We start from the raw sequence: 13,893 nt of genomic DNA, 5'->3' as shown, positions 1-13,893 counted from the left end.
GCTGCATTTACGCGGGGCACAACCAGAGGCAGGAAACGAACTCGAAGGCCCGGAAGGTAGACCATCTTTCCCTAAAGTGGCTTCCTGGCAGCTGGGGCAGAAGGGCGCTTGTTCCCAGAAGGGAGGCAGAGTGGTGGCTTCTGCACCGGGCTGGACTCTCAGCACCTTCTGCCGGGACAGGGAAGGACCCGGTGGGGTGGCCTGCCCTTGCTTTCCCGGCCCAGGTAGGAGCCTCCAGTGCAGCCCAGGAGCAAGGCAGCCACAGAGGGGCCAGGAGAGCCGGCTCCAGCCCCCCCAGGGCTCCGCTCCGGCGGGGAGAGGCCAGAAGTCGGCCTGCATTCCTCCCACCGGCCTTCCAACTACCTGGCGGGGGCACCCCCGGTAGGGGTGGGGAGCTGCTGGCATGAACAGAGAACCAGGCAAGACTGGCTGATCCTGAGGCTTCTGGTGGCACGGCCAGGCCTCAGCTCCAGGAGACCGCAGACTGGAACCCACCAGTGGGGACTGTGTGGCAAGGTTTGTGTGTAGGTAGCACTGCTGTGGCTTTAATGAAGCAAGCCTATGACAAATACTTACGAGAGACAAAAAAAAAAAAAAAAAATTGAACAAGTAAACAGAAGAGACAGCCCTGAATTAGAACCGGATATACACATAAAACAATAACTAGGAAATGCATTATTCAGTGAATAATGATCGGAAAATTAGATGAGCTAATTCGTAGAAAATGAACATCTTTACTTACTTCCATAAATGCCAGATAGACTCAAGAGCTAAGTGAATGGTTAAAAGATTAATTTCTAAAATACTAAACATTAAATGTTGTTGAGTTGTTTTTTTTAATGTAGAAAAAATACAGGTAAATTTTAAAAAAATATTTATTTTTTTATTTGTGCCGGATCTTAGTTGTGGCATGCAGGATTTTTGCTACTATGTGCGGGATCTTTTAGTTGCAGCATGTGAACTCTTAGTTGTGGCATGTGAGATCTAGTTCCCTGACCAGGGATCAAACCTGGGCTCCCTGCATTGGGAGTGTGGAGTCCTGGCCACTGGACCACCAGGGAAGTCTCCAGGTAAATTTTTATTAAACCTTTGAATAAAGAAAACATGAAGTTAATAAAAAGCTATTAAAGGAATCACAAAGAAAGGGAGGGAGGGAGGGAGGAAGGAAGGAGTGCATGTAGATGGAGATTTGTATGAGCATAGAGTACATCTGTCAAATACGTGAGAAATTGGTGAGCATGGTTTCCCCAGGGAAGGGAACTGAGGTGAAAGGGAGACTAACTTTTCAATGTAAATCTTTTCTTTGTGTCTTTTGTATTTTTGTACCATGTCCATGTATTATCTTTTCAAAAAACTAAATAATTTAACTAACTTTAATTTCCAATTAAAAAAAGGAGAAACAATAAAGTCCCCAAAGACTGATAGATTTGGCTATCTAAAACCTTAGCATGTCAATAAGAGCAGCAAAACAACTAAAAATAATGTAACATGGGGACATACTCACAACCAATATGCCAAAGGTTGACATAATATCCTTAATAGAAAAAGATATTATTTCACCAAAGAAGGACCAAAAAAAAAAAAATGAAGTCATTTAAGGAAAAATAGACATAAGATACAGTGGGCAATTCCCAAAGGAGGAAATACAAATGACAAATAAAACGTGTGAAAATATTCAACCTTACTTCTGATCAAGAAATTCCAAGGAAAACAGCAATGAGATACTGTTTTTCACCGATCAAATTAGCAAAAATTAAAAATACTCTGCTCTTGCAAAGGTACAATGGGCAGAGCTCGCTTTAACCCAACTGATGGGAGTATAAATCGTAAGACCTTTCTGGAAAATAGTTTGGCAGTATGTATCGTGAGCCTTAAAATGTTCCTGAGTTTTGTCTCAGAAATTTCCACTTCTGGTGAATCTGGACTATACATAATCTACAGCATGGAGAGGGCTTCACGCATAAGGTATTTACTGCAACATTAGTTGTAAAAGTAGAAAAAAGATCAAGCTAGAGCCTGCAGTTGGACAGGAAAGCCCCACCACTTCCTGGCTCTTATGGCACATGATGGTGCAAGAATCTAAGCTCTTCCCTGCTCTGTTTTGTGTTCAGTTTTGCCAATCCACCACACAGAGTTCACAGGCCAATTTTCCAAGTTAAAGTGATGGACCTATTTTTCACATTTAGATTTTTTGAAGGGTCATATTACCTCTCCATAAAGATCATTAGGTATTTGAGGAAGAATTAAAATAGGGGAATGGAGGGAAATTTGGTTGGGGAGAGCTACAATGGACTTGGTAGTTATTTGAATTGAAAAGGAAGAGATGAAATGATAAGTTCTGTTATGTGCAGAAAGAGAGAGAACACTCCTGAGGGGAAATTGGAGAGTAATTTGAAACATTTCACAAAAGTTGCTGAAATGTCAGAGCAAAGAATAAACCCTGACCTCTAATGAACTTAGAAACTGAAATAGCCTGAAATTTGAACCCACGTGCGAGTGAATAATTAAGTTCCTTTGGACTCTCTCTGCTCCCTGTCTGTGTATCTGTGATAGTACAAACCTGCTCCATTTTAGCACGTTTGCAAATCTGCCTAGTCCACAAAGTACCCATCTCCAAAGAAGAAGGTATTGCATTGGGCTTTACAACCTCATCCTTTAGCCGCAGTGTGGCACACCCATTTGTTAAGTGACTGAGTTCATATTTTGAAGGTCCTTCAAAAGATAACTTTCCAGAGTATTATTTAACATGAAGGTTTTCTTTCAAACAGGATTACCAAACCAATAACAATGACCAAGCAGTGGTTGAAATCTGTATCACACGAATCACAACAGCCATCAGAGAAACAGAGTCGATTGAAAAGCACGCAAAGGCCCTTGTGGGGCTCTGGGACTCCTGCCTGGAACACAACCTGAGACCGTCCGGGAAAGATGAAGACACTCCCCACGCAAAAATCGCATCTGATATCATGAGTTGCATTTTACAGGTACGTCAGTGTTCAGCATCATGCTATTTGAGACCGGCTTGGCAGCTTAGGTGAACACGTGGTGTCTCTGAACCGAGAGCCAATGTTTCTGTAGCATTCAGGTACTGTAAAAAGATACCACCAACCATCAGTAGCTAAGCTGAGCAGGCTGGTAATTAATAAACCGAGAAGGTTGTACTGAGCCCCTACTGTATGCAAGACACACTGAGGGGAATTCAGAGTAACACCACAACAAGCTCTGATCTATTTGGAGAGATAAGACGTGTATATAAAAAAAGCTAACAGTAAAGCACTGTGTGTCCAGATCCAAATGAGGAACATTGGAAAATTCAGAAAAGGAGACCAAAGAGGGGTTGGAGTCTGAGTTGAGGGGCAGTGAACTTGGAATATGTGGAGAGAAGTGGCTAAGTCATTTTTAAGTGCATTTCTGTATGTACTGTGAATTTTCCATTATAATAATATTTGCCTCTTCTGACCATGTTTAAGTTCTTTCCTTTGGCATAAACATGAATTTAGAATTTTGGCTTAGCCATGAACTAATTATGTAAAATTAAAATGTTGGACAAGTCACATAACTTCTAAGCCACGGTTTCCTCCCTACAAAATGCAGATGAAGTGACATTGTGACAAATTTTACCAACCAGTAATGTTGATACTTGTTTCTTTAAAAAGAATTCTGTGGTCAAATAAGTTGGGAAACACTGAATTCAGTTTTTCCCTTTTGAGCTGTCAGAATGTTTCATAGCACATTAAAAGCTCTGAAAAGTCCTGCAATAAAGAAAGCTGGTTAATTGTTTAGAACAGCATTTTGCAGTCTGATTTGACCATGTAACTTCCTTCCCCATCTCACCCCAACACAACGTTTATGAGCATCCCTCAGAACTAGTGTTCTATTGAGCATAGGTCAGGAAATTCCAGCTATGTTTAGCACTGTGTGGAGCAGCTAATATTAGCTTCCTTTTTTCTGTTTTTTCTCACAGTTGTCTGTGTTTAACTGAAGCATATTGCATTTTGTCTACTCAGTTCCGGGACTGGTCAACTGAACAAAAGAGTCTCCACACACTATCATACTGTTTTTCCTTTGTCCCCAGGGTTAGAGATGGGAGGGGAGGAAATGGGAATTTCAGCGAAATTAATGGAAGATTAATGCTTTTGGATATAACAACAAAGACCTAACACACCTTTTCTTCATTGATTATTCTTCTATTTTTATCTTGAGTATTTATTAATTTTTAAATTTTATTTATTTTTTATACAATTTTTAAAGGTTACACTCCATTTATAGTTATTACAAAATATTGGCTATATTCCTGGTGTTGTACAATACATCCTTGAGCCTATCTTTCACTCAATAGTTTATACATTCCACTCCCCTACCCCTATGTCGCCCCTCCTCCCCTCCACTGGCAACCACTAGTTTGTTGATTATTCTTGACTATGTTATTGAAATACATCCGAAACATAGATTATTTCACTCCAAAGTGCCACTCCACAGACATTCAGACAGAAACTCATAAGTCAGCCCGATTCTCCAGCTCCCCCTGTGATTTCAAAACCACTGGTCTAGATTCCAGCAGCACTGTCCCACAGAAATACAATGCAAGCTACAAACATCAGCCACACATGGAATTTAAAATTTTCTAATAGCCATATTAAAAAGAGGTGAAAACAGATGAAATTGATTTGATATTATATTTTCCTTAACCCAATATATCCAAAACATTATTTCAACATGTAAGAAGTATAAAAATTAATGAGATGTTTTACTTGTTTTGTATACTAAGTCTCATAAATCCATTGTGTGTGTTAGCATATCTTACTTTGCACTGGTCACAATTCAGGGGCTCAGTAGGTTCACTCGGCTCCTGTGTTGGTACAGTTCTAGAGAGTCTGGATGGAGATCGAATTTGAAAGGGTTATGAGCAATTATCGGGAATTTTACCAGGCAGGAAAAGTGGAGTGAGAGAACATTCCAAGTAGACAAAACAGATTGTACAAAAGTCCACATTTGTGAAATGAGACCCAGATCAGAGAACTAAGCAGGCTGACCTTCCAAAATGCCCCAAAGTCTAACATAAAGGGGTGTTTCATTCTGGGTAAGGCATTATGTCTCCTACTTTAAAAAGGGGATGGTGGGGAGCAAATAAAAACGTGAAACTCACTGCTGATCAAGGAGAATGAGTTTGTGAGATTGTTGAGAGCAGGGCCCTGAGGACAAGCACTGACATTTTGGGAAAGGACAGAGAAAAGGGCTAAGGGTTAGGCGTCTTGGTTGAGAGGGACAAGTGAGTCACAGGAGTGGGAGATTCTAGCCTGTAGGGCCAGTGTGGTCACAGGGCGTCCATCGTGTGCCCTCTGAGCAGGCAGAAGGTGTAATAATGGAAGATGGAAAGCCCTAAATGTAAACTTGCCTTTTTCAGAGCAAAGTGCAGCAATTTGTCCAGGCTACCCCTAGGGGTGTGGTCCCAGAAAGTCATTTCCCACGAACCAAAGGCAAGCCTGTGGTTGCAGCTTTGGCATTTAGCTTTCAATCAGATTTTAAGGGGAACATTTTGGCCTGTGGTAAATATTGAAAAGAAGATTTTGTCCTACTTGTAAAATAGGTTCTTGTGGGAAACACGTAGAAATCCAGATGACTCATATTCTGTTTTGTTTTTTCAGTAAAATAAAACAATAGGTCAACTTTAAAGTCAACCACTTAACATTTTTAGCTACACACACACAAAGATTCCCTCTCCGCCCACCTTACCTCCCAAGATAAGCAATCCCAGCCTCACACAACCTGATCAAGCAAGGGCCCACCAGTTTTTCTGCCCGTATTCTTAAACATTTTTTTTTCTGGCCACTTTGCTGTCATTTGAAGCTAAATATGTTCACACACACACAAGAAAAAACCTTTTTTTTTTCCCTAAATTTCCTTTTTCAACGTACACTCAAACCTACTTCAGATGACCATTCCTATTCTACTTTTATATCTTTTTTTTTTTTTTTTTTTTTTTTGCGGTACGCGGGCTTCTCACTGCCGCGGCCTCTCCTGCCATGGAGCACAGGCTCCGGACGCGCAGGCCCAGCGGCCACGGCCCATGGGCCCAGCCGCTCCGCGGCACGCGGGATCCTCCCAGACCGGGGCATGAACCCGCATCCCCCGCATCAGCAGGCGGACCCCCAACCACTGCACCACCAGGGAAGCCCCCCTGTTCTACTTTTAATAATTAGTGGTTATACTGCTTTCTTTTCTTGGTCCTAACTGTATGAACTTGCAACATTTACCTCAAAATAGTTGTAAAATTTTCAGAATTCACCTTCTATACCTTCCTCAGTGCAGAATCTGTACATGGTTGAGGCATGCACTTGTGAGTTCTGGTTTCTTTTGTGGTGGGTGATACTATCCTGCCATCCCACCCTGTGTCCTTAGACATCTGTAAAATGAAGGATGAATCAGGTGAGCTCTCAGATCACCTCCTAGTCTGAAATTCTGACTCCCTTAGGAGATGCTGAGAGGTAGAAGAACAAAAGGCTTTAGAGCTTGAGGGCCTTAGAATCAGATACTCTTGGTCTCGTATCAGTGAGAGATTGGCAAATTATTTCATCTCTCCAAGCCTCTGTTCTGCCATCTGTAAAATGGGCATAACAATACTTGCTGCTCACGAAGAACAATTTTATTATAAAAGCAATCTCCATTTGTGATCCAGCCTCTATCTGGAAGTACGTATTTCAAACCACAGCTTCCTCTGACCAGGGTTCTATATGGAGTTGGCCAGTGCTTATTTGTTTGCCTGTAGAAAAATCCTGAAAGAGTAGATACCCCTCTCCCCCTCCACAAAGCACATTACATTCTAGGATAAATCCAAACCTGAAGAGGGTTGAAGAAAATACACATGCACCTCAAGGGGGTTGTAATTACTGACATAACTGGTGGGCTAGAAGGAAATTCTAGAGAACCGACAGACCAGCCATCATGATGTTGAGAGCCAATGCTTGGTTTTCTCCTCAGTACAAGTTACAGTGGTTTCAGCCTCTTCCCCAACCAACCAAATCGCTTAGCAGAGCTAATGCCAAGTAAGCTCTGGCTTTTATCTCTTCCTCCACATCTTCTCGCACTGTTGATGATCATTTGAAGAGGGAGGTAGCCAAAGCAGGGAGGAGGGAAGAATGAAATAGCCACCAAATTCACTGTGGGAAAATCCAAAAGTATCTGTTTTTCCTTCTTTATAGAAGGACCCCCCACTATCCATTCACCTTGATTCCACGCTTCAGTTTTCTTATTTCCTCTTCCCCAGTTAATGCTGCATGAAGATTCAAAATCTGTCCCTGGCTGGCATGCAAAATGCCTTAGGCAATGTTGAGAGCATTTCCTTTTCAGCTCTCAGAGGCAGGACTGGTCATGTTCATCTAGAAGTTATCCCAGCTCTACCATTTACTGGCAGGGTGATCTTGGGCATTTCATCTTTCTGTGCCCTAATTTCCTCATCTATAAAATGAAGGTAAGAGTAGCTGCCTCATGAGTTTGTTGTGAGGATTAGATGGATAGACATTAAAAAATAGACATAAAATATTTAAGACACAGGAAGTGCTCTATGAGGATTAGCTCTGGTTGGTATTGTCATCATTATCATCATCTGCAGGAAGCTCGAAAATAGCATCAACACTTTGTCATTTAATTATTTATTTTAGCCATCGTTCATTGCCTGTCTCCCCCTAGCCAAAATAGAAGCTTAGTTTTATTCACTGATATGGTCCCATCACCTAGAACAGTGAATGGCACATAGTAGGTGCTCAAGATAATATTTACTGAATGAATTAATCAATGGACAAATGAACACATGAGTAGCTCAGGAGACCTGACTGCCCTCTGGCTTTTGTACTAGCCGTGCTTCACCCCAGAGTGGGCCCCAGTACCATTTCCTCACTTAATGCTGCATAAGACAGGGGCATGAAATGGGAGGAGATGGGGACACCCCCCTACCCCCCAGGTTCCTGAGACCCACTCCCTTATTGCCTGTCAGAAAATACACTGGGAAAACTTAAGTGGATGCCATTTAGATTTTATATATAGCCATGCTGCTAAGAACCAAACATTTTATATATAAATCCAAAATTTGATTATCTGATCCACGATGAGGATGAAAAACAATAAAATAACCATTTTAATATATGGCATTTAATATTTCTTGAGATTACTCTTTTACGGCTCTTAGTTGAATTCAAGGCCTGAGACCAAAGAGCTTTTTAGTTGCTATCACCTCAGATATCTATCTCTTTTACTTAGCTTTATTCTTTTCAATTATAAAACACTGGGAAACCTTCCCAAAGTGCATTTTCCAAAGGAAAATCTCCACCAGCAGCTCAAATTGGTGCTAATCTAGTCAAGAAATAGAATTCTTGGCATCTGTAGAACAAAGCCCTCTTGTTTTGTGTCTACTGCTGGATATAACCGTCCCCATGAGCAAGTCTTTATTGCTACCTTGTACTTCACTGAATTGTTCCCTGAGTGCTGAGTATTGAATTGTGCGTAAGAAGATACACATGCCGTCATGCTCACATCTGCATGGAGGGGCAAGATGTAGCGTAAGCTCTGGCATTAACAGTTGCTGTTAAAGTGGTTTATTTGTACGAGCAATCACAGGGGCTTTGTCTGCATGTATACCATTAGCATTCTTGGGATCCAAATAATCACAGGGATAAAATAATTTCAGGGGCCTGAGATCTACTGCATTAGCAAATCCTTTTGCTTCACGTGAGAGCAAAGCTCAGCCATTGGAAGGAGGTCCATAGGACCCATGTTTGCCCAGCCTCACCTTGGCCTACCAACCCCTCACTCATATCCTGTTGCTGTCACTAGTGCCCATGGTCTCGTGAAACACTAGGAACTGTCTAGATGCTGTTTAGAGATTGAGAGCCTTTGGTGGCAATTCCTTGGTGTTTATATGAACTATTTGCTCTTTGCTTAATGTTTCACTTCTCTTCTCATTTGAGAGATTTCCAGATGACATATGTGGGAGGAAAACAGAAAAATTGAGTGTGTTAAAGTTTTGTTTTGTTTTGTTTTTTAATAATGATATTATACATTAAAAATTTTTTTAATAATTTTCACTTGGAACCACACTTCAGAGACTTCAATAGCTGCCCACTATTTTTCCCTAAGACATCTAGAATTGTTGTAAAAAAAATATGACCAAATTGGTTAAGACAGCCTGTTCTTTCATTGTTGCTGGCAAACGTTAGCTCATTCCCAAGGTTTAAAAACATTAGTTTAAACCTTAGCTGTTAATATGATTTTCACTGATCTCTTACTATGCCTGTCAGTGTTCACAATTAGTAGGAAACACTTGAGTTGTACTTCCAGTGCCACCATCGTGGTTTCTCAAAACGTTACAGGTAAATATGCTCAGAGACATTTTCCTCCAATGGAAGGCGTATACTTCTCTAGCTGCAAGTTGTTTTGGCTAAAGACAGAAAAGATAAAGTAACTGGGGCATGATATTCTTTGTTGGAAAGCTCTAAGAAGAATTGTGTGATTGTGTTCCACTCTCAAAACTACAGCTTTGGCAGCCATGACAGGGACAAAGATATGTCATGTAAAAGATAAACTAGCAAAAATCTACACACTATGGAGAGATTGGGGCAACCCAAGAAAATTGATAGATGAGACGGAAGCGTTTGGGAAATACTCTGTTCAAATTGGGGTATAACTTAAATGTAACCTTAAGGGAGCGGGCATAGAATAAGATTATAACAGAGAAAATCGACAAATCATTCGGGCTTCCTAAACACCACATGTCTGAAGTGCATGTCAACAAAAAGAGGCTGCTCAGTATGGGGTCATTATTTTGACACATTTCCTCAGCACTGTCTGGGGGGGGTGAAGGGTGGGTAGAGACTTAATCTGATGGAGAGGAAAGTTTCAATCACCAGACATGGGGATTGGCTGTAGGGCAGGACCGTTAGGTTTCACCATGGCCTAGATGAAATAGCCCTCAAGATATTCCTTTGCTCTGATCTGCTCTTGTGCCCATGAGTGAACATTCTGGTTAGTAATCTGGCTCCTGATTTCCTAATGGTGTGAAAGGGTCTGACCTGAAAAGACTGTCTCTGTGAGAGAGTAAATTGGCATACCTGATCGTGCACCAGCCTTTTGGAAATCCCTCGGTGTGAGTTTCCCTCAGTGGATGCAAACAGTTCTGTAAGGCCTGGCCAAGTACACAGGCAGACTTCTAATGCTGAAGGGTGGGGAGCAGCCAGCCTCCCAGGGATGCCTGACAGCTCATCACTCCAATAATGGCCCAGTCTAATCAGGCACAGTTAAATTCCAGGAGGGGAGACACTCTAGATAAAGCCCGATCTGAGAGAAGTCTGGCTGCAGTCCTGGTTCTGATAGTTAGATGGTGTTAGGAACTCTAAGAAGTATAAGACAGAGACTTACTGAGTGGAACTGATACATAAACACATGATTTGTCACCAAGGAATAGGGTCAGAGCTTTCATCATGGCTGACTTCATGGTGAGACATCAACTTAGGTTGTTGAATACCTATTTTCTCTGCTCAGGAGTCAGACTGATCCTTGAATCTGAAAAATGGGTGGAACTACAGGAATGGATTATGGATTTATCAGGTCTATTTTTGTTTCTAGGGACTGGGAAGAAAAGAAGTCTAAGCATAAGAGACTTAATTGGCTCACTTAGAAAATTTTAAGGATAGAACTGGCCTCAGGCACAGCCTAACACATGGGGCTCAAATGATGCCACCAGGTTTCTCTTAACTTGTCTCAGATAGATCCATGTTGCCTTGAATCTCATACATATTCTCTCCTACTGAGGTCACAAAATGACAGCTGCTCTTGATCTTCCATTCTCAGCATTTTGAATACAACAGAAGAGAGAGAGTCTCTTTCACAGAGCCCTTGAATGGCTCCTCCATTATAATTGGGTAACTTGCCCATCCCTGAACTTATCATTTGGAAATGTGATTCTCTGGTTGGTCAACGTCTGAGTCATTTGATGGCCCATGAAGCTAAGGGTGTAAGTGCCTTCATTAGAAGTACCTGGGAGGTGGCCGTGGAAGTCCTATTTGCTAAGGAGTGTGTAACAACTCACCTGCCCAATCAACTAGCCCTGAAAATGGATGGCACTGGAAGCCATTGCTGGCAGTTGGTGACCCAAGCAAGAAGGTGGGAGCGAGCAGGCCCTTTCCCAACCCCATCACCTGCCCTTCCTTCTTCCCACCACATTGGGTTCCCAATCATAACTATCACTATAGATTTGTATTTTCTTCATTAGTTATTCAACTTGACAAATGTTTATTGAAGACCTGCTGTAAACCTAGAATTGTGGGAGGTATTAGAGGGGATAATCTATGGGTAGAAAGATAGAAGCATTTTTCACATGAACAGTCAGAGAAAAACAACCACTTTTTATTTCTAAGGTAGTAATGTAAAGTTGAACAAATTGTGCACTGTGCAACTTTTGCTTTATAGTTAGCCTAAGGGGTGGGGTTGATGGTTAGAATGGTTAATGGTAGGGAAGACATATCATTCATTTGTAAGAAAACAATTTGTATTTTCCAAATAGTATCCCCTAATTAGGTAATTGAATGCTGATGGCACTATTGTGTATGTAAGGATATTGATGTTCAGTCACAAAGTACATCAAAAAGAGAATTATTTCAGGATCCAGAATTCCTTTAGTTTTTTAGCCTTACGTTCATTCATCTTTTTCCTTCCGAATCTCAGTCGAAACTTTAGTTTTTAACATACAGTCAGGAAGCAACTGATTCAACATTCCGTAGGGTTTTTTTTCTCAAGTATAAATCTAAGTTATTCCTCTCATCAGTGACTCCTGATCACCCTAAAGATCAATTCCAAACTCCTTAGCATGGTGCCAGACCTTTCATAATTAAGCCTGTTTACCTCTCCAGTCCCCTCTCTCATCTCCTACCCCAGTTTTCCCATGTGTACCCCACATCATCCATACTGAACTATTTACAGTTCCTCAGATGCACAAGTTCTCTCACCTTTCTGCTTTCACACACGCTTTTCCTTTTGTCCACTCCTTTCCTAGCTATCTCCCAGCCATTTCCTCTTCATCCACCAGGTCTCAGGGAAGACATCACCTCCTCCAGGAAGTCTTCCTTGACACCCCCTTCAGACTGGATTAAGCGCTCCTTTTTTGCTCCCTTATCCCCCTGCACATTCCTTATCATGGCCCTCATTAGCCTATGCTATTAAACGCCAGTTTGCCTCGAAGTCTCCCTAACAAGAACAAGGGTTCCCAGAGTTCCCAAATACAAGGAAAATAAGGTGGGCCCTGTGTTTTCACAGCTGCACTCTGAGAGCTTAGCTCAATAAATATTTTTCAGATGAATGAATAAATGAATAAAGAATGAACCACTTATTATTTGTTGATTTCTTATATTTCCTCAGAATTACAACCGGCCCCCTGTGATGGCATTAGCCATCCCCATTGCAGTGAAATTCCTCCACAGAGGCAACAAGGAACTGTGCAGGAATATGTCCAACTACCTGTCCCTGGCTGCAATTACCAAGGCAGACCTCCTGGCCGATCACACAGAGGTTATAGTAAAGAGCATACTCCAAGGTATGGTGCAACGGCTGAGCTTGGGGACGTGTTTTAACAATCATTTTAAAGTATTTTCATGAAGCAGTTATGGTTTGTGGAAAGTAAGACTTTGAGTATTGAGAGGTACGTTAGATTCTCTGCTTTGCCACTAGGTGGCTGGGGAACATGGATAAGGTTACTTGAGCTGGCTGAGTCAGGGTCTCTTCACCAGGCAGATGAATTCTTTGGACTCATTAGATGAGTCGCACGCTTCCTTTCAACTCTTCATGTCTCATTTGGAGAACTGTGTTTTCCGTGCTTCTGGTAATCTTGTCCAACTACCAACTGTGCAGAACCTGTCTGTACTAAGTGGAATGTGTCCCACTGCTGTCGGTGGCAGATGGAAAAGCTCTTCATCCTTTGTTTTCCAAAAGCACAAAATGCTAGATAAAATACACCAGAGAATGTGTAAAGACCTCTTAAATGTGAACACGATTTGGGACTGATTTATAATTGTGTTAAATACTACCATAAAGTATCAAATGAGGACATCTCTGTTAATGTTTTCATATTTGTATGAAAGAGATCAGGTTAGTGCAGTCAGAATATTCTCTTTTCTTGTATTGTTTTCCTTTGGTTTTAGATCTATCAGAAATCTTTTTTTTGTTTGTTTGTTTTGGGTTTGGGATCAAAGAGCAATATATGGTATTATTTGATAGGTACCCAAATATCCCCAGCCCTCATTAATATAAATGTCTGAGGTCCATGAGTATCTTGGCCCACATTTGACTGCCACAGGCCCACATACTCAAATGGAGCATCAGCCCTCTGGAAAGTGCTCCCAGACCAAGTATTTCTGAAAGGCCCCAGTATTCTCTTCTTGCCACAGCATAGTGTGGTGATGCCCATCTCTACCACCCTGAGCCCAGCAAACTCTGTGGACTGCTACCATGGAGGCCCCAGGAATGGACTTGCCCCACACTGTCCTGCCCGGGATGGCAGCCTCTGTCCCTTTGTGCTGTTACCCCTGAAGTTTCAGAAGCCACCAGTCCTCAGTCCACTGTGGTAGGATGGGGAAGAGAACCTGTCTTTCCCCTTCGTGTTAGACTTTGGTAGACAGCCAGAGCAAGGTTGCTTGGCTCCCAGTGTCAAAGTATGGTACTGAGTTCACAGTAGAATATGTTGTTCCATTTTATCTGAAACTCTCTCTTTCTTCCCCGGGCTCAACTATCCACCCAAGAGTCAGGCTAGTAACAAATTAGTCCACCAGTTCTCAAAATTCCTACAGCCCACCAAGGACCAAGATTTTATTCACAATACCAGACATTCCCAAGAAGAGCTCTTAGTACCCGCCC

At 41.9% G+C, this 13,893-nt stretch overlaps 1 protein-coding gene across 2 annotated transcripts in view; it reads left to right on the top strand.

Moving 5' to 3' along the window:
• The window catches only part of VEPH1 (ventricular zone expressed PH domain containing 1), a 209,713-nt gene that overhangs the window by 23,217 nt on the left and 172,603 nt on the right, over positions 1-13,893 (top strand). For both annotated transcript variants that reach the window (XM_065876610.1, XM_065876609.1), the window contains exons 2-3: positions 2,769-2,984; positions 12,403-12,577. In XM_065876610.1, coding sequence (XP_065732682.1) covers positions 2,769-2,984; positions 12,403-12,577 — 391 coding nt within the window. The remainder of the gene's footprint in view (positions 1-2,768; positions 2,985-12,402; positions 12,578-13,893) is intronic.

This window comes from Phocoena phocoena, chromosome 4, assembly GCF_963924675.1.
Source record: "Phocoena phocoena chromosome 4, mPhoPho1.1, whole genome shotgun sequence".
Lineage (NCBI taxonomy): Eukaryota > Metazoa > Chordata > Mammalia > Artiodactyla > Phocoenidae > Phocoena > Phocoena phocoena.
The sequence above is the reverse complement of the archived record's forward strand: the minus strand, read 5'-3'. Positions and strand labels throughout refer to the sequence as shown.